Here is a 19,255-nt window from a genome sequence, read left to right on the forward strand (position 1 = left end):
TAATAAATTGTAAAGAGTAGGCAATTTTCAAAATTACGAATTTAAGTAATTAAATTCTAATTGTTAATTTATATTATTACCATAGATAATAGAATAAATATTATATAGCATAAATACGTTATTCATTAAAATAAGAATAAGTTTTTAAATATTACAAAATCTTAACAACTATCGTAAAATATTCTAAGTTAATAATACGTATAATTGTTAACTGTAGATAAGTTTAATTAAATATGTAATATTTAAGTCATAGTTTTTTGTAAAAGCCATGTGGTAATTTTTACGCTATTCATTAAATATTTTATTAAAATATTATATTTTAATATTCTATAGTTTTGTTTTATTACCTACAAAACATAAACGTTGAAAACCAACTTCTAACTGTAATTAGGGAAAAATCTAAGTCGAGACTTAACGGTAAGTATGACTCCTGTCAAAAACGTATTTTATCGAACTTAATCATACCTTTACTTTGTATAATAAGATAAGAATAAGATATTCAGATTGATAGATCTGAATTGATCAGAATTTCTGTAGATCAGAATAATCAGGATAAGATTTATTCAAACATACCATTATCACGGGTTATTTTCCAAGTAGCCTGGGCATTATCACGAGTTATTTTCCAAGTAGTTCTGTTCGCCAGTGTACATTTATAGCAGTGATTCCTAAAGTAGTCAACCCCTATGACAACCTGCAAGGGGTCTACGTCAGCGACAAAAAATTTGGGGGTCCATGAAATAAAAATGGGGGTCCACGATAGTGGATCTCAACACATACACTGATAGTACCTATTTACTTACATCATACTATCTTATAATATCAAAACATATACATTACAAACAACAAGATACAAAATTTTATTTTGAGTAGTTTTAATTTAAATTCAATTAATAAATGAATAAATTAACATATTGTGTTTTTACTTTTTTTAACACTAAACTTCACTACAGTTAGAAATTTACAGGAAATCAATATCAGGTAAGTAGGGGGTATACCCAACACGGAAAAACATGGCAAGGGGTCTACAACACAAAAAAGTTTGGGGAACTCTGATTTACAGTATATTGTCTCTTCTGCTAACGCATATTTAATTTTTTATGACCTTATGCAACAGGCAAACTTTTACGTCAGGCGAAGCAAATTCCCGGATGTCTGTTTTTATTAAAGATTTATAATTACCCATTACTCACATAAGCACAACCATTTATAATTTGCGATTCGAATTAGTTACGGAGTCACGGTGACTCAGAATATCTGCTAGATCTATCGAATTGAGACTTTAATATGATACACGAAAATAATCTTTACGCTAATGACTGTACAGTTTATTTTCATTTAATTGGTTGAGTTTAACAGTTAAATTTGGCAGTTTTTATGCTATAGTTGTTTTTCATTGAGATAACGAAGCGATTACCTCATCGGCCAACACAACTACTGTTTCGCTAACATATATATTTGATACTATATAAACCACATCAGATTTGATTGTATATTGTCTGTAGGAAATAATAAGAACTGATTGGATCGTAAACATAAAGTGCAAACTGAATTGTTTTATTTATGTGGCGTTGAGCTCATTGCCAAAACATATATTAAATCTTTTCCTACCTAAAGGCCGATTTACATTATCTTAGTGTTTAGGAGAGTGCTTTAGTACAACTTGAAAGGCAAGTTCTTTAGCGTAGCGTTTACTAAAGCAAGTAGCGTTTACATGTTTCAACTAAAGTACTATCCTAAAGCACTCTCCTAAACACTAAGATAATGTAAATCGGCCTTAACATAATTACAAATTTTAGACAGTTCATTTTAGTATGGCTAAATACATTCAGTGTTAAATTCATATCCTATGCATAAACTTTTTAATGTAAATAAACTATAATATATGTATGTATATGCAAACAAATAAATAAATCATATTTAAATACTACAACTGGAAATGCCATAATATGTTGAAGAATAAAGTAGTTGAAGTTATTTAAATTGCCAATTTGATCCATAAATTTCAGCCTCGTTTTAAAGAGTACTTCAGACTTCAGTTCACCCTTCAATTCGTATCGTGCCGCGATATGTAGTCCGTCATTTGTTGATACATTGTCTTCTCATTGTTATTTACTAAAGTAGTTATAGTAATTTAGCAGATAGCCAGTTAAGCAAGTGTCATCGACCGCGGGGTGGTAGAAAGTGGTGACTCACGCGCATACAGGTCCAGGCTGCCTTGACGATTCATGTTACGAGGTAGCACAGGGCCGGAGTCTCCAATGTATATGTTAACGTAAAATTGTAAATACCGTTAGATTGTAATCTATCTCGCGAGATTATAAACTGTCGAAAGATTGTGAACCTCAGCGTACTGCTTACAATTTAACGTATTATTATTCGGTAGATTGTAATCTATCGAAGTGAAACCGTCAAATTACAATCTAAGATTGTCAACTGTCCGAAGGTTGTCCCTGATTGGGCGGCTTTATAGTAGACCGTTAATTAGTAATACGTTAAATTGTAAGCAGTTCGTTGAGTTCACAATCTTTCGACAGTTTACAATCTCGCGAGATAGATTACAATCTAACGGTGTTTACAATTTTTCGGTGACATATATAAGGAGCAATGTAAAAAAATATTTTAGGTCAGTCTAAGTTTACAGGTAACTAATCAATTTACCTAAACCAATACAATCAGTATAATATAATATAATTTTGACGACTCATTGGTCTAGTGGTTAGTACCCCTGACTGCGAATCCATTGGTCCCGGGTTCGATCCCCGGCTGAGACGAACATCGATGAGCATTTGGTGTTGTGCTTAGGTCTTTAAATATGTATTTATATGTCTATCTATCTATAATATGTATGTATATCCGTTGCCTAGTACCCATAACACAAGCTTCACCAGCTTAGCATGGGACTAGGTCAATTGGTGTGAATTGTCTTTAAAAAAAAAATAAGGTCATCATACTTGACGTACTTAGGTAGATAGATATGATAAACTACACAGATTTAAAAGCTCTCACACCCAGTGTACATTTTTATTTATAGAGCACGGGGAAAACGGGCAGGAGACTCACTGATTTAAAGTGTTAGCCCATGGACATTAACACTGCGAGAAGGGTCGCAAGTGCGTTGCCGGCCTTTTTAAAATTGGTACGCTCTTATCCTGAAGGACCCTAAGTGGAATTGGCTCGGAATTAATTCATTGGACAGGTTCCTCATAGGGGTGGTGCGCGGAAAACACGGCCCTAAAAAGTAAAAACCACAAAAGAAGAATATCTCTACAGTAATGCTGGACGATGAAAGAAAGCGCAATGAATAGCTAGTTTTGACGTATGTATAGGACCGATACAGGTTCCACACAAAATCGGGTTCTTAATTGCCTTCATTTTAATGATACGGTTAATGCTTAACTTCCTGAGACAAAAACCTTGTGACGTTCATGAAACAACAATACTTAAATAAAATAAAATTCGGACGTACGTACGAATTTTTCACCAATTGTTGTCTAAGATAATACTCTCATACAATATAAAGACACTACTTTATATTGTATTAGAGTATTTTAATTTTTACCGTCCGCAAAAATAATATACGACGTTAACTGAGATGTGAATGCTGTATGTCATGTTGTCTGCGACTATAATCTTTAGTTTGTTTTGTTTGGACAATTAATAGCAGTTACGTGTAAGTATATTAAAACTATCCAAATGAGTCAACCTCATATTATTTTGTCAAATACCTAGGTATCCATTCTTCGATAAAACCGGTTATATATTCCCGACCTAGTCCTCAACTATGTCCACTATTTTCTATAAGACGACAGGTTTGCAGACGAAAAATGAAAGTAAATAAACACTGCATTCGTGAGGTAAACAAACCACTAACCAGGTACTGGTTTTACCTAACTCGATCTTGTTAGACAACCCATAATAGATTTAAAACGAATACTTTCTAAATAAGTGTTTCTTGAAACGTTCAATCGAAGTATTTGTGCCATACGACCGCATTTTTTGTAACTAAAAATGAGAAAACTTTAAGCAATACTTAGATCTCAGTTACCAATAATGCTGATTACTTGCCACGTCAAGTGATGATAGCAAAAGCACTCTTAACACCTATATACCTACCTTTTTAGATCTACGTTTGAAATAAATTAATAAGATGCTGTGCAAAGCTAATTAAAATGTTTTAATGTAATTTACAAACCTTTATTCTATAAGTTATTAGATTTAGAAAAGTTTAACCTAAAATGATAATTGTAACGAAGGCTACAGTACAGGTCCTAGAGGTTTTACCCCATTTAATACGCTAAAAAACTGTTTAGGTTAATACTTACTATGCACAACTATATGTTTTCTTTTTATTTATCGTAATTTAATAAATACTAAAACTTCGAAAATACTTTAGCAAAAAACTAGATTAATATTGTGGTCATGAAACTCAACAATATTTTATCTACTTGGTACCACATAGTAACGTGGTTGGTAGCTTTATCATCAATATAATGAGATGATAAAAATTAATATTGGTAAAGATAAATTATTTATACATATTTACTAATAAAACCTATATTTACTAAACACAATAACGATGTAGAGTTGTCAAAGAATGCGATTACTTATGGCATTGCTGAACTGAATCGAGTATACTGGTGATTCATTTCTCGGAATTGACCTTGCTATGAGTCATTCGCTAGAAGGCAGAGTTGGGGATACCGCGCCTGTCTGCCGGTTGCTTGCACAGGCACTCTGTAAAAATAATTCCTATTTATTAATCTTTAAGTAAATATTTTACTCTCGCAAAAAATGTGGGTTGGAAAAAAGAGAAGGAAAAATAAATAGTGGCAAATTCATTGATAATTTTTTGTGCTTTTCCCAGTTGGATATCATGATAACAACCATGACGTCATTTATATTATTGAAGGTAAGTAATCAACAGTTTATTATTTACTTAGTAAAAAAAATATTTTAGTATGAATTGTTTTTGAGTCTTTATATTAATTATTAAGAAATAATAAATAAGATTTTTATTTGACTACCGTAAGCGTTTGACATTTTGACGTTTACAAATCATAATATAATACGTTGAAAAGAAAAACAAGTGGTCAGATATTTTATCTCTTTCATTTTTCATTCAACATTGCTCGAAGTGACAAGGAGAGTAGATATTATGAATTGTATCATTAATAAATAGTATTACCAAACAAGAATTTAACAGGTTAGAAAGAAATAGAATTATGTATTGTAAAGTGTAATTCTGTAAATAACTTTAATGAAGTGGCTAAAGCTATAAAATATGCAATAATACAAAAAAATATACGACAAATGTACAACTAATTTAATTGTTTTGGTTTATTGTGTTGGACCTCGCGAGGCGATTGGGTTTATCTTTCTTTTGTTAGGTAGGTACAAAAACATATCACTAGAATATTTTATACGGCGTTTATCAGCTGTGTGACAATAAATACTATTACATTCCAGACGAACTCGTTTTTGTTGAGAATGAACAGGGAGGATAACGTGAACTGGTTTCATGGAAAGATTTCTCGGGAAAATGCTGAGAAACTTCTCAAAGAAGGTGCTTATATTTTCAAAACAATATTGTTAATATTTTCAAACCAAAATTTGGATCGTTCATGATATGTTTACTTTCCAGAGGGTGAGGATGGTGTGTTTCTAGTTCGTGAGAGTAATACATCACATGGCGATTATGTATTATCTGTTTTGCATCAGGTTTGTTAATTTTGAGCTGCATATACCAAATATTATTCTCATATTTATTTTCAAATTTCTGATTAAAATTTTAGGGTGAGGTTGTACACTATCAAATACGACGACATGGAGAAGATGCATTTTTTTCAATAGAGGAACATACCACGGTTCATGGGTTAGATACTTTGATTCAGCATTACCGAGGTGACTCCAATGGACTTGTAACTCGCCTTTCAGTTGTGTGTAAAGGACAAGCTCCGCCACATGAATCTAGAACACAAGGAACTACCAACCTACTACACAGGTTAGTTAGACATGTTAAAGAACAAAAACATCAGACAAGAGCAGAGTTTTAATGTTCCCGCTAGTTTCCTTGTAGATGACAAAAAAACTTATATAAAAGCTATATTTAAATCAATCCATAGTAAATATATGGGAGCATAAATGTATGGTATATTACATTGGAATTTTATATGTTTGACAATTGGTATTCAAATCATGTATTGGCAATCAACACTAACAATAAATGAATCATACAAGACATGTTATGAAGAGACAATACAAATTAGTTATTGTTATCACTGTCGTTATACTTTTAACTCTCAGGGTTTTTAAAACTAACCATATTAAGGTTGTTTTAGAAAATGAAAGAAATTGAGACTTTAAAATCTATGTTTTCTATTATATTTTTCATGAAATGTTGATATTTTTTCTCTATTTGAAATGTTGTTGTCAATACAGTTACAAGTCTAATAAGAATTTGAATTAGGAAGTCCCAATAAGGAACGCTTAACTCAAATTGACCTTAATTTTTACATACACTTATGTATCTTGTCCTTATCATTCTTGTTTACAAAAAAATGAGAAACTTAATTAGTGTAAATTAGGATATTTAATTTAATATTATATTTAATTAAACTTATAAGATTTGAGATAAATAAGTTATATTGCCTATTTAAAAGATCTTCTCATCACATATTATATTGACAGGAATTCTTGAACAATTTAGTTTAATTTATGAACATCAAAACTAGCACCGTGTTTAAACAAAAATTATATAACTATCTTACATATTGATGAATTTATCAGTATATCAAATCACTGATTTCTACAAGGCCATTGAACTACCATTTTTGCTTGCAACACACACTGTAAACAGTGACAAGTTTATTGTTGATTTCCTGCTCAGCGCAGTGTTCAATATGCTCATACAATAAATATTGAGAGAAGGACACTCATACTTGTACACAAATAGCTCTGACATTTATCACTGGCTCTCCACTTTAATCCTATTAAGGCAAGGGCTTTTAGAATTGATAAAACACTGGCTTAAATAATTTTTAATACAATAAATATTCCAGACATTAAATTTATTGGACAATTTATATTCTGTGAGCACTGCGCTAACATCAAGTTCCATGACCTGATAATGTTTAAAAATATCTTTCTTGTTCCATATTCTTTTATTAGCATGTGGGTATCCACAGCAAGGCATATAAATAAGTAATACTTAGGAGTAAAGCCTTTACTACAAATTATTGTTGGTTACTAACACTAACAATAGGTAATCAGCCTTCTTAGTATAATAAATAAAATGTATATAAAAACTCCTGTGACTAAGTAATCTCTAAAAAGTTTCTTTAACTGTCTTATTACCTTGACCTGATGTTATTATAATCTGTTTACCAGAAAAGGTTACAAAAACATACCACAAAGGCCGCAGCACTGCCCTTTGTATTATAAATGAAAATTCACATAGATGATGCCTAAACCTTTTTTAATATATACAAATTACACATCCTCAGTGTCTGGTTTTTAATAATATACACAAACATCTATCAATTAGGAGAGTTGTAATGAGTCATTATGATAAACATTGATTCACCATCGTCAAACAGATGTATAGCCAAACTGTTGCTAGTTGCTATGATGACAACATTCTTAAGATGTGACCAATGTGTACACAATGAGCTAATTACAAATATTTAAACAAACTCGGTTTTATTTTTCATATGAAATACATCCTATGTAACTGAAACGGTAGAAGTTCTTACGTCTTCGTTTTGTATAATTTGTAGCAAGAAGAGTAAGTTTTAATAGAGAAATAAAGTCGTAACTAATATTAATTTTAGGTGGGTTCGAAAAACTACATACAAAGGAGATAAATAGGGATTGAACCGCTATTGAAATTCCGTAATTCAAGGCATGAACATGAATCAGTTATTCATATTTTTCTGGTTTTATTTACGTCTTAAACACGACTGATTGGAATACATTATTTCAATATTATTTTATTCGTATGACGCAAATTTTAACCTTGATCTACTAAATTACTTTTAAATATAAGTGAGGGTCATTTGTATTAAAATAATTGCAAATCAGCATATTAATGGGAAAGTAAGCAGAGTATACACTGCTGGAAGTCTCTTATTTTGGAGGCCAATACACATTTTGGGTAGCAGAGCCAGCGGAGTTAGGGTAGTAAGATATTTATTTATTTACACTTCGTTACCTTATACAAAAACATACATAAAAAAAGCATGTTACATACGTGCAGCCTTATCTCTAACAAGCGAGATAAAAATGAATAACAAAAAATTACTTTCATCTCAGAAGATTCAAAGGCATCAGTAAGAATAGTCTACTATGAATACATCAATTTACAATTTCTAGCGTTCAAGTATTACGTAAAGAATTTTGGGAGGGGGGGTGTCATTTTGTAAAACGTTACGATGCGGGGGCAGAGATTGAATTACACGTTATTGTTAATATTATTTTCGACTTACACCACATAATAGTAACTGAAGAGTCACTAGGTGGTCACGAAACGTTTTACTATAATTGGGTACTGAAAAACGTTACGGCGAGTTACATGGGGGGGGGGTCAATAATCTCCAAAAATTTACGTTACGTTATACTTGAACGCTCCCTTATATGGAAAGAAACGTTATATTGTATGGACATGGCAAAGCGTCCAAGTCCAGTTATTTCGTTTTAAAAAGTTTGAGGTTAAATAGAGTGACATGGTTTACTGTATATGATTTCAGAGCGACGGACGCTGGAGAATTAAACGTGGTATCACAGTTACTAGCTTGTGGTTACCGCAATAGAGATGCAAAGAATCAAGATGGGCAGACCGCTGTTCATATCGCTGCGAGATCTGGAAGAGACAAAATTCTAATGAAGCTTATTGAAAGTGGCGCCACAGTTAATGTACGGGATTCGTTTGGATTCACACCGCTACATGTGAGTCTATGCAATTATATATAACTAGTGGACCCCACAGACGTTGTCCTGCATGATATTTCAAGCTATTAGGATATTAAAGTATGAAAGTACCGACTGCAGCGCCACCTGCCGGGCTGATTTGTGTGAATCTAAACCATTCCCAGATCCCCTTGAACACACACAAAAAATTTCATCAAAATCGGTCCAGTCGTTTGAGAGAAGTTCAGTGACATACACACTCACAGAAGAATTATATATATAAAGATTGTGCCTTGAATATTACCGCTTTTTGTGCCTCTTTATGGTCAAGCCCTTTCTAAGTATTTCGGTGCCAGAATGAAGGTATATAAATTAAAGATTTAATTCCCCACGCCGTCAAAATACCGCTTAGGTAATAAACATAGTTGTGTTTTGTTTCTAAAACGTGTTCGTGCTAAGCTTCGTAGGAAGTCCTAGGATACTGCTATAATGCTCTATCTATTGCTTTAATGACGTAGTTGGTTCACACTTTACGTAAATAATTATGTTAATTGCGCATAAAAATCTATTTCTACATAGCTGGGGTTCAAATGGTTGGGAAACGTACGTTTTGACCGAGATTTTCAAGCGAGCGCAAAATACATAATTAATATATTGGTTTATTAGTAAGAATAATATTGTTATTTCAGTACACTTGCCAAAATAACTTGCCGAGTACAACGGAACTGCTGATAACGTATGGAAACGCCAATTATCAGATGCGGCACGCGCCAACAGGAAAAGTCCCGCTTCATGACGCGGCTCAGAGAGGAAATATTGAATGTGTAAAGGTAAAACAGTTTATAGATAAAATAAAAACTTGATTTTAATTAAATTATTACATAGGTAAAACTTAGAAAAAAATAGTTGTTTATTGACACTACAAAACACTGACAAAAGTATAACACCTGTAGAATTGATAAGATTGTAGAAGATTTTTTTATTGTTTGTTTGATAATATGTATTTACTTTTACAGGTTTTATTACAGCTTAAGGCTCCAGCCCATCCAAGAACCTTAGCTAAAGAAACTCCAGCTCAATTAGCCAAGCAGTATGGTCACACAGAGTGTTATCAATTGCTCAGTAAGTTACCCTTACATATAAAATAAAAGTTCCCGATGTAGGCTTAAGTGTATAATTAATTTGTATTTATATAAATTAACTGACAAAACGATTATTGTTAAAGATATCCCAATAAATCTTGCTAAACACGATATGCCTACGGGTGATACTCCTGACGGAGGCTAGTTTATTGTATTTTATTTAGAAACAGTAAAAAACCCATTATGACCATTATAGAGTTTAGTCCTTACAGTTATAACTTATCATTTCTAAAGAATCTATAATCGCTTGAAGTGATTCAATAAATATCAGCATAAAAATAATGGTTTTTGGCTCACTTCAATATAACAGAAAACGTTTAACAATAAAATAGTGTTATGGGGTTAAAAATATGAGATTTTCAAACTTCATGTAGACAAGTGGCCAATAGAAAAATAATTTTGCAGAAAACTACAAGTCGGAGAATCCAAATACGTGTAAAAGTCAATGGTACCATGGTACATTGAACCGAGAGGAGGCAGTGAAAATCTTAGAGGTCTATTGCAAACAGAACGGTTTGAGGGACAAGGCGACGGATGGCGTATACCTCGTACGTTACAGCGAGCGACATACGGGCGCGTACGTTTTGACCATGCTCAGCGAAAATACGCCTTATAACTTCATTATTAGGAAAGAGGTGATTATATTATTTCCTATAACTAAAGCTTTTTTAACTTTATCAATTCATATGTATACGAATCAAGTAATTAATAAATTATGTTATTTCACTCAGTTCAGCTCTTTTACTGTTTCAATGCTAACCTTGAAGGTCTGAAAGAGTCAATCAAACAAACAAACGAACTTTTAAGGGAAAAGTTTTAGAATGTACCTTAGCTTGCTTATTTTAATTTAACATTTGGTTCAAACTTAAAAATATTGCTCACAGTAACCGTAAATTTTCAGAACGATTGGTTATTTATTGATAATGGGCCGTACTTGGAGTCATTAGAGCGATTAATAGAACATTATACCAGTGTCCTAGATGGACTTCCTACGAAGCTCAGCGCGCCTGTACCGCCTAAACCCAAACCGCCGTTACCTGAGGTAAATATAAATTTATTTATCATTTATCAATTTTTAAAAGTAAGGCTTATATTTCCCTAAAAATATATTTCTATATATAGAACAAATTCGTATTATTTACGCCTATTATTTCTCGAAAACAGCTGGACTAATTTTTGTGTTTTTGGATTAGTATAACAACGCAACTGACAGCTTGTCTAATGTTGTCTATGATTTGTTTTGAAAATACCGCAAAACATAGTGTTTGTTGAAATTTAACTTTGAATAATTTTGAATTAATTTTAAAATCGTAAATCTGCTCATTCTGAGCTCATTTTGGGCGGATTAAAATCTACATTTCGTGGGATTTTAGTTGAGTTGAGATGTTCTTATAGCTGCGACGAAAATTTGATTTTAGTTGAAGATTTTTCAACGGAGGAGGGGTATTATTCCAACATTTCGTCGCGCTATTCATTTATTTAATATACAATAACTCAATTAAACAATTCAATTAATTATTTATCTACCGTTATGTTTGATTCCACATTTCAATTACCAGAATTTTTGAATACTTATAAAATTGCGACACTTTTTCAATTTTGCTAATCATAAATCATAATTATTATAAATGTCACATCACGTTAAAAATGTCATAATTATACGTTATTTTTCCGTTTCAGTTTTCAACAATGCCCCGTACGAAGAAACATTCACCGTGTCGAGTCAATTCAAACCAGTCATTATCTTTAGTGAAAAACGATATATTGAACGACAACAAACCAACTTCGCCTAACAATAACAACGCATTTGAACTGTTGACGAGAAATCTCTCGTTTTCTTCGGACTTTAATAACGATTCTCTGAATAATAACGAAGATCTAGATGGCGACACTTACCAAGTACCTGTAAATAACAGCGCTGTGACGTCATTGGCTGAAAATTATAATGAAATAGCCATTAACTCTGATGGTCAGCTTTCTACACTGCAAGGTAAAAATTAGTAGTTTTTGAGCAGATACAAAAAAATATATTTAATATATATATAATGGTATCGATCGCTTATACGAGTACTGGGAATAAATAAGGCGCAACTGCGTTTCTCTGTGAATACAAAAGAAACAACATTTAAAGCCTATATTCTAGGTTTTATAAAATAAAATAATAAAATTAAAAAATAAAATTAAAACATCTTACATCTATTATGTCAAGTGACAAATTAAACATCGTCGATCAGACGGCAAAGAAGAAAAATAAAATATAAAAAGAGTTTGTATAGGAAAATATGTTTTCCTTACATATATATTTTTAATTTATATAATTTTTAATTTATATAATTTTTAATTTAATATTTTTAAAAATATTTTAAAGTAAGTTTTACCTTTGTAAGCAATGAAAACGAGTATAGCAAATATTGCCAAGGGCTAACAAACTCACCTTGGTAATTAAAAATTTGTAAGGAAAAAAAAAGAAATCAATGGCGCTGGGAACGTTTTAGGTCTGGGCTTCAGATTTCTCTATCTGTTTAGGGAGCGTTCAAGTATTACGTAACGAATATTGGAAGGGTAGGGGGGGGGGCTAATTTTGTAAAACGTTACGATGCGGGGCGGGGATCGAATTACGCGTTATTGTTAATATTATTTTCTACTGACACCACATACTAGTAACTAAAGAGTCACTAGGTGGTCACGAAACGTTTTACTAGACTTTGGAACAGTACTGTACTTGGGTACTGAAAACGTTACGGCGAGTTACATTGGGTGTCAATAATCTCCAAAAATTGTGTTACGTAATACTTGAACGCTCCCTTAATCTACTTTTTGGGCAGGCATGCTTATTTCCTCACGATGTTTGAGTTTGTGTTAATCCTATGAATTAAATTTTTTGTCTCTTTACAGAATTTGTACCATTCACGGAATTGACTCTTGGTGCGGTTTTGGGGGAAGGTGAATTTGGTTCCGTATTACGAGCGGTATATTCGCCACTCGATGCGCCCGCGCAGCAAGTCGCAGTGAAGACCTTGCATTTGCAGCATACGGACTCGAATAAGAGGGAGTTTCTCGCCGAGGCGAAGCTCATGATGGCACTACGTCACCGATGTATCGTACGACTTATTGGAGTCTCGCTGGTTAGTATAAAACGTTTTCTAAATCGATAGACATCATATTAATAAATAATACAAAGACAATAGACTAATTTTTACACAATTTGTATATATAAAGGTATAAGAGTCGGATTTTGACAGATGATAGCGTTGACAGATGATTTAAATCCATAGACAATCTGCGGTAGTCCAAGCTGAATCTGTGGTCCATTTGGCGCCATTCTGTTTGGCAGATAAAAGGCCATAAGCAACAATTCTGTAATGATAATATAATAGTAGAATAATAGCAATCTTAGTTTTTCAATACTATCTTGTCAAGGCGAAATTGGACTTAAAAGTTACGGGCGAACTAAAACGGGCGCTCACGTTGACGAAATCGGTTAATTTCGAGCGTTTATGATTTAATAAGTTTAACACACATTAAGGAAACAGTTTTTGTATGGTACAACGCGATATGTAATATTATTTCTCTACTAATAGTTATTTATTCAGGCTTTGTAAAAGGGCTTTAATTAAAAAAATCTTCAATTAACCCGAATTAATTAAAAGGACTCGAAACCTTATGTAAATAATGTGATTTAATAACGTTTCGGATCAGAGGTCAACAAGAGACAAATTGTTACAAAATTCAATGCACCTGGAATACCAATGGAAGTACCCTCCATCGGTATTTAACCACGTACGAATTTCACTTTATCCATGACGCTACAATAATACTACTAGTCCAGTCAAATTATGGCTAAAAACGGGTTAAATAAACATGAGCGAACACAGTTTGGGGATTTTGAGGATCGATAGGGGGGTGTATTCTGAACATAAATTCCAATTTGAGGGGTTGTACTGAGGTCAGCTCAAGGTCATTTCGATGGAAACGCGTTTAATTCGATATCTCGAGAAAAAAATTGTAGAGACCTTTCCTTTTCCTAACTAAATTTACTAACTTTTTTATTTGAAACTTTTTTTTATAACATTAATATTTTTCAAGTTATTACTCCCGCAAGGCAGGAATTTTACTTTTTTTTCAATTTTTCGTCGTTTTCTCCCCAACCATTCAATTTTATTAAATTTTACTGATCATCGAAGTGTAGATCTTTTAATTATGAACAATTTTGTTCTTAAACTTTTTTCCGTAATGCCAATACCTTCGGAGTTATAGATTACTTTACCGAGCGAAATCCGCGCCACTGTCGCAATATAAAAAGGTCAATCGATTAAACTACATATTTAAAAATTAGGTATTTAATTTAGGTAAACTTGGGTAAGAAGTAAATTAAAAATTAAAACTGTTTCACACATTTATTGATAGAAAAATAGGTTATAAAATTCGGAATATTAAGCACCCGAGGTCGATGGAAGTGATTCGTGAATATTCATGGTCCTGACGGGATCGTTCGCTCTGTGTTTATTTATTTCGTAATTTGACTGGAGTATACTACAATTTCGCAAAAATAAATGACTGAATTAGCAATTAAATTATCACAGCTTTCGTATAAATTTTTTGTTTAATTTTTAATTTATACAATGCATTACAAAGATAAAGCGCTATTATTAGAAAATAGCGTTTATTTATCGATTGAAGAAGTTTTTTTTATATAATAGGAGGCAAACGGGTACTAGGCTCACCTGATGTTAAGTGATAGCCCATGGACACTCGCATTGCCAGAAGGCTCGCAAGTGCGCCGCCGGCCTTTTAAGAATTGGTACGCTCTTTTCTTGAAGGACCCTAATTCGAATTGGTTCGGAACTACTTCAGTGGTGGTGCGCGGCAAAAACTGCCTTAGACAACGCTCAGTTGTGGAACGAAGTTTCATTTAAGTGTCTGTTACTTTAATGAAAGAGAAATAGTTTGTTTCTTAATCTTAAACTATTAACAGGGTCCGCCACTAGCGATGGTGCAAGAGTTGGTACCTCTAGGGTCTCTTCTGGAGTACCTCATCCGTCATCCTGAGAAGGTGTCCCCAGGGTATGAGTTAAGGCTGTGGGCCTGCCAGGTGGCCGCTGGGATGCGGTACCTCGAGCAAAGACGATTTGTGCATAGAGATCTTGCAGCAAGGAATATATTGCTTGCTAGCAGGTAAGTTTATATACCAAAAAATTTATTTATAAATACCTAGGTTTCGATTCATTTTAAAATTACAATTGGTTTATACTCTTATTTTTAATTCCGTAGAGTTCTAACATTTCAAAAGTGTTGCTACTAAAAAAAGGTGCGTGTACTGTGTACGCGCGTAAGAAATTATACTTCTTTGGCATTATTAAAAATAGTTTTTGAAATGCAAATAATTAATTACAATTAAATAATCAAGACTGGAAAAGGAGTCATTATAGTCAATAAAATTCAGTTTACATTTGAAAAATTAAATAAATAAATATTTATTATTATTCTCTTACATTAAGTGTAACATAAATTCTATTATTATTCAAATATTGTTTTTAAATTATGTCCAATGCCGTAGCATCTTCCGTGGGCAACTTCATTCTGTTAATTTTGTGTCACGGTGCGCGCGCATCGTAAAATTTCACTCTCATAAATTTTTCATAACGCGCCTAAAGAAGTATAACTTCAAAAGTTCTCCACCGAAAAAGGGACAAATTTGACTTATTTGAGGGCAATAAAAAAAAATGCTATGTATTTTTATGTTTTACCTTTAAAATGTAAATCTAAATATTTACTTACTCAAGTGACCTAATATAAATAACAATATATCGAATTAACTTTAATTACTTTATTTTATTCTTTAGCTGGCATCACTGCCTACTTATTCCAGGTTTTGTAAACCTTTTTAAAAAAATAAAATGTTAAGATTTTTAAATGACATGTCAAAAACTGTATCAGTTTTTGACTCTCTGAATTCTACGGAATTAAAAATCTGAGTATAGATTAATCTTTTTAAAATACCATTAAAATTAAATTACATATTGCACACATAAAGGTTGATTGTATTTTTATGCGGTTTTTCTGTAAATACTTATTAACAAATGTGTTTGTTCGTAAAAGGTTTTCTTAAATTCAGAAGTAGACATTTGGTACATATTCTTAGAAGTAGTACGGCGTGTAAAATTCTATACTGACCAAAGGTTGGTTATGTAAGAAACAGTTTAGATCACATTTAGAAAATACCTTCAAATATTTTTTAACATTAAAGCGAATTTTGAATTTCACTTCAATATTTGGTTAATTCTAGGCACCAAGCGAAGATTAGTGATTTCGGCCTTTCGCGTGCATTGTCCGCTGACAGTTCATACTACAAAGCCAGTAGGGGTGGCAAATGGCCGATTAAGTGGTATGCGCCGGAGTCGTACAACTATGGCACCTTCAGTCATGCGAGTGACGTTTGGAGCTATGGAGTCACTTTGTGGGAGATGTTCTCTTACGGGAACCAGCCTTATGGAGATATGCGAGGAACTGAGGTGAGGCAATTTTTCTTTATAAAAGAGGCAAACGGAGGCTCATCTGTAGATACCGCAGTACTTTGATGGACTTTTAAGAATTGGTTCAGAAATAATTCGATGGGCCATTTTTCCACATATTGGTGGCGCGTGGCAAAAAGTCACTTAAAAACGCTGACTCGTAGAAAATATGATTTATGATATTAAAAAAGAAACAATTGAACCTAAGTACTATGATTCCCATAAGTACTATGAGATATCAAATGAACTTAAAACGTTGATTATGCTTAATAATATCATAAAGTATTGTCTTTTATTGACATAACTTTTACACATTTAAAGGAAACAATTTTTTAGCGGATTGAAGTTATGTATTTATGTATTATAAATTTACAATTATTTTACATAATTTTAAATTAAACCGACGTTTCGCGTGCTTTACAGCGTACGTGGTCACGGTGACACGGTACACAAATACATAACTTCAATCCGTTAAAAAATTGTTTCCTTTAAATGTGTAAAAGTTATTTCAATAAAAGACAATACTTTATAATATTATTAAGCATAAACAACGTTTTAAATTCATTTGATATCTCATAGTTCTTATGGGAATTAAACCTCTAACCGCATTATAAGTCTTGATTAGTTGTAGCTCTCCCAAGAGCTTTAAGTATCTGCTGACTCATACCTACGTTGTGGCGTCAGATGTTTTCTGAAGATAATTTTACAAGCATTTAAACAAATATAATAATAAAATTGTGTTGCTCATAAATTTTTAAAATGTCAACACAATATTTTCAATAATACTTACTCTTATTCATAAAAACTAAATTCAAAAGCACGTTTTAAAATAAAATACTCTTTCGTCTCCTTCTTTCTGTTTTGTTCGTAGATGGTAACATATTCTAAAACTGGTATGTTTTTTTAAAGTGGATGGTAGAGGTGCTGATGTATGAAATTCAGTATATACTAGAAGAAGTTATGTTAAGAAATTAATTTAAATGTTCTACATTTATCACTTTCAGGTAATTCAATTAGTCGAAAGCGGTGAACGCCTCTCTCGTCCTGAAAACTGCCCTGACGAGATCTATCAAGTGATGTTAGACTGTTGGGCTTATACGCCCGACCACAGACCCACATTTAGCAAACTCGTCGACGTCTTTTCCCACCACCCTGATTACGTCAACATCAGCCAGATTGCACTTGAGAACGATGACGTCACCGTCTGACAGCGGGCGAAAGTGGCGCCCCCCGAGTATAGACAAAGTGCAGTGTGGTTGTCGGGTGTCGTACGTCGGGTGGCTGTGTGTTTCTGTATTGGCGAGTTTGATGATGTGGCCTATGTTTGATACCAATGACGTCACTGTCAAAAGCGCCATGTTTAATCATTGGAAAATTCTAAATTTGAATTTGTCATGTTTTGAAATTATATCTGTTAATAACACATGCAAGTGAAATATATTATTAATTTTTAACGTCGGACTCGTGGTTATAGAAACCTGACTAAAATAAATAATGATTTAAAATAAATAATGATTTAAAATAAATAATGATTATTATATGATAATGGCCTAGACTAGATGACGTCCTAAATGTAGGTGAATTAGAGTCGGTGAATTAAAATAGAAATCTCAACTAGTATTATAAGTATGGTGAGGTGTGATTATATGTGCCTGACTGTTAAATTAAATAGTAAAATTAATGTACAAAATCTAGTTTATGGACTTCCAATGAAATATAAGTTGAGTTGGCACATAGCTAATCAAATCCCGTATACAAATTTTATACTATAGTATGCATTTTTGATGATTATTGCTTTTATAAATGAATTTAGGTGCATATTAAATATTCGTGCATTTCACGCGTTTACATACGTAAACAATACAATGCTTTTATAGTAATTTAAGTGATACCATTTGATACAATGTGTACATTCCTTTTTCGGGTAGATTATAGAGAATTATTTTATTATATGACTAATATATTAAATAAATATAAGTATGAACCTTTATGATAAAATGCCATAAAACTATATGTATTGCCGTGTTGGTTGTGTTTTGTTAATGTACAAAATTTTAATCGTAGTTACCTAAATTTTCTGTTATTAAAGAATTTATATTAAATTCTATTGTACGAGTCTGATTTAGTATAAAATATTATTTTTAATTATTTTAACAGATTATATCGTAATTTTTGTTGAAATGTGATAAACGGTATTTATGATGAATAAAATGAATTCCATATTTCTGTGTTTTATTTGTGAGTAAATAAGTGAAGGGCGCTAAATAAGAATTTATAATTCTTTTAGTCTTCTCCGGTTCCGGTTTTAGATATAATTTGAGAATTATCGTCCCAACTTTAAAGCTAAATTTTAGATATGGAACAAAACAACTTTAACTGATTGTTTTCTATGTATATGAGCGAACCCTTTTTGTAACCTAAAAACGGACTGAGGAGTGAAAATGCAAAACGAATTCTTAAAAGGCCGGCAACGCACTCGCGAGCCCTCTGGCATTGAGAGTTTCCATGGGCGGCGGTATCACAACATCAGGTGAGCCTCCTGCCCGTTTGTCCCACGTTCTATAAAAAAAAAAAAAAAAACGATTGTGCGCTCCGTTAGAGTATGATTGGTCGACAGGGTCTCTACTGCAATATGCGATACGTGATATTTGATTTTTCTTTCTTTCCGCCTTGCGTCTTTTTACATTCTCAGTG

General features: G+C 32.5%; 1 protein-coding gene across 2 annotated transcripts; it reads left to right on the plus strand.

Moving 5' to 3' along the window:
* Nucleotides 1-4,671: 4,671 nt before the first annotated feature.
* On the plus strand, nucleotides 4,672-18,783 carry LOC125050073 (tyrosine-protein kinase Shark). 2 transcript variants are annotated; one of them, XM_047649658.1, is made up of 14 exons: nucleotides 4,672-4,912; nucleotides 5,470-5,566; nucleotides 5,645-5,721; nucleotides 5,796-6,004; nucleotides 8,748-8,946; nucleotides 9,597-9,737; nucleotides 9,924-10,029; nucleotides 10,455-10,684; nucleotides 10,951-11,091; nucleotides 11,730-12,039; nucleotides 12,945-13,174; nucleotides 15,025-15,224; nucleotides 16,336-16,561; nucleotides 17,566-18,783. In XM_047649658.1, exons 1-14 carry the CDS (start codon nucleotides 4,877-4,879, stop codon nucleotides 17,767-17,769), a joined length of 2,406 nt encoding a protein of 801 aa, XP_047505614.1. In that variant the 5' UTR covers nucleotides 4,672-4,876; the 3' UTR covers nucleotides 17,770-18,783. The 2 variants fall into 2 exon arrangements, with proteins under 2 accessions (XP_047505614.1, XP_047505623.1); XM_047649667.1 differs by lacking the exon at nucleotides 4,672-4,912 and adding an exon at nucleotides 5,067-5,390.
* The last annotated feature ends 472 nt before the right edge of the window (nucleotides 18,784-19,255 follow it).

The sequence above is a fragment of the Pieris napi genome, chromosome 1 (genome assembly GCF_905475465.1).
Source record: "Pieris napi chromosome 1, ilPieNapi1.2, whole genome shotgun sequence".
NCBI lineage: Eukaryota > Metazoa > Arthropoda > Insecta > Lepidoptera > Pieridae > Pieris > Pieris napi.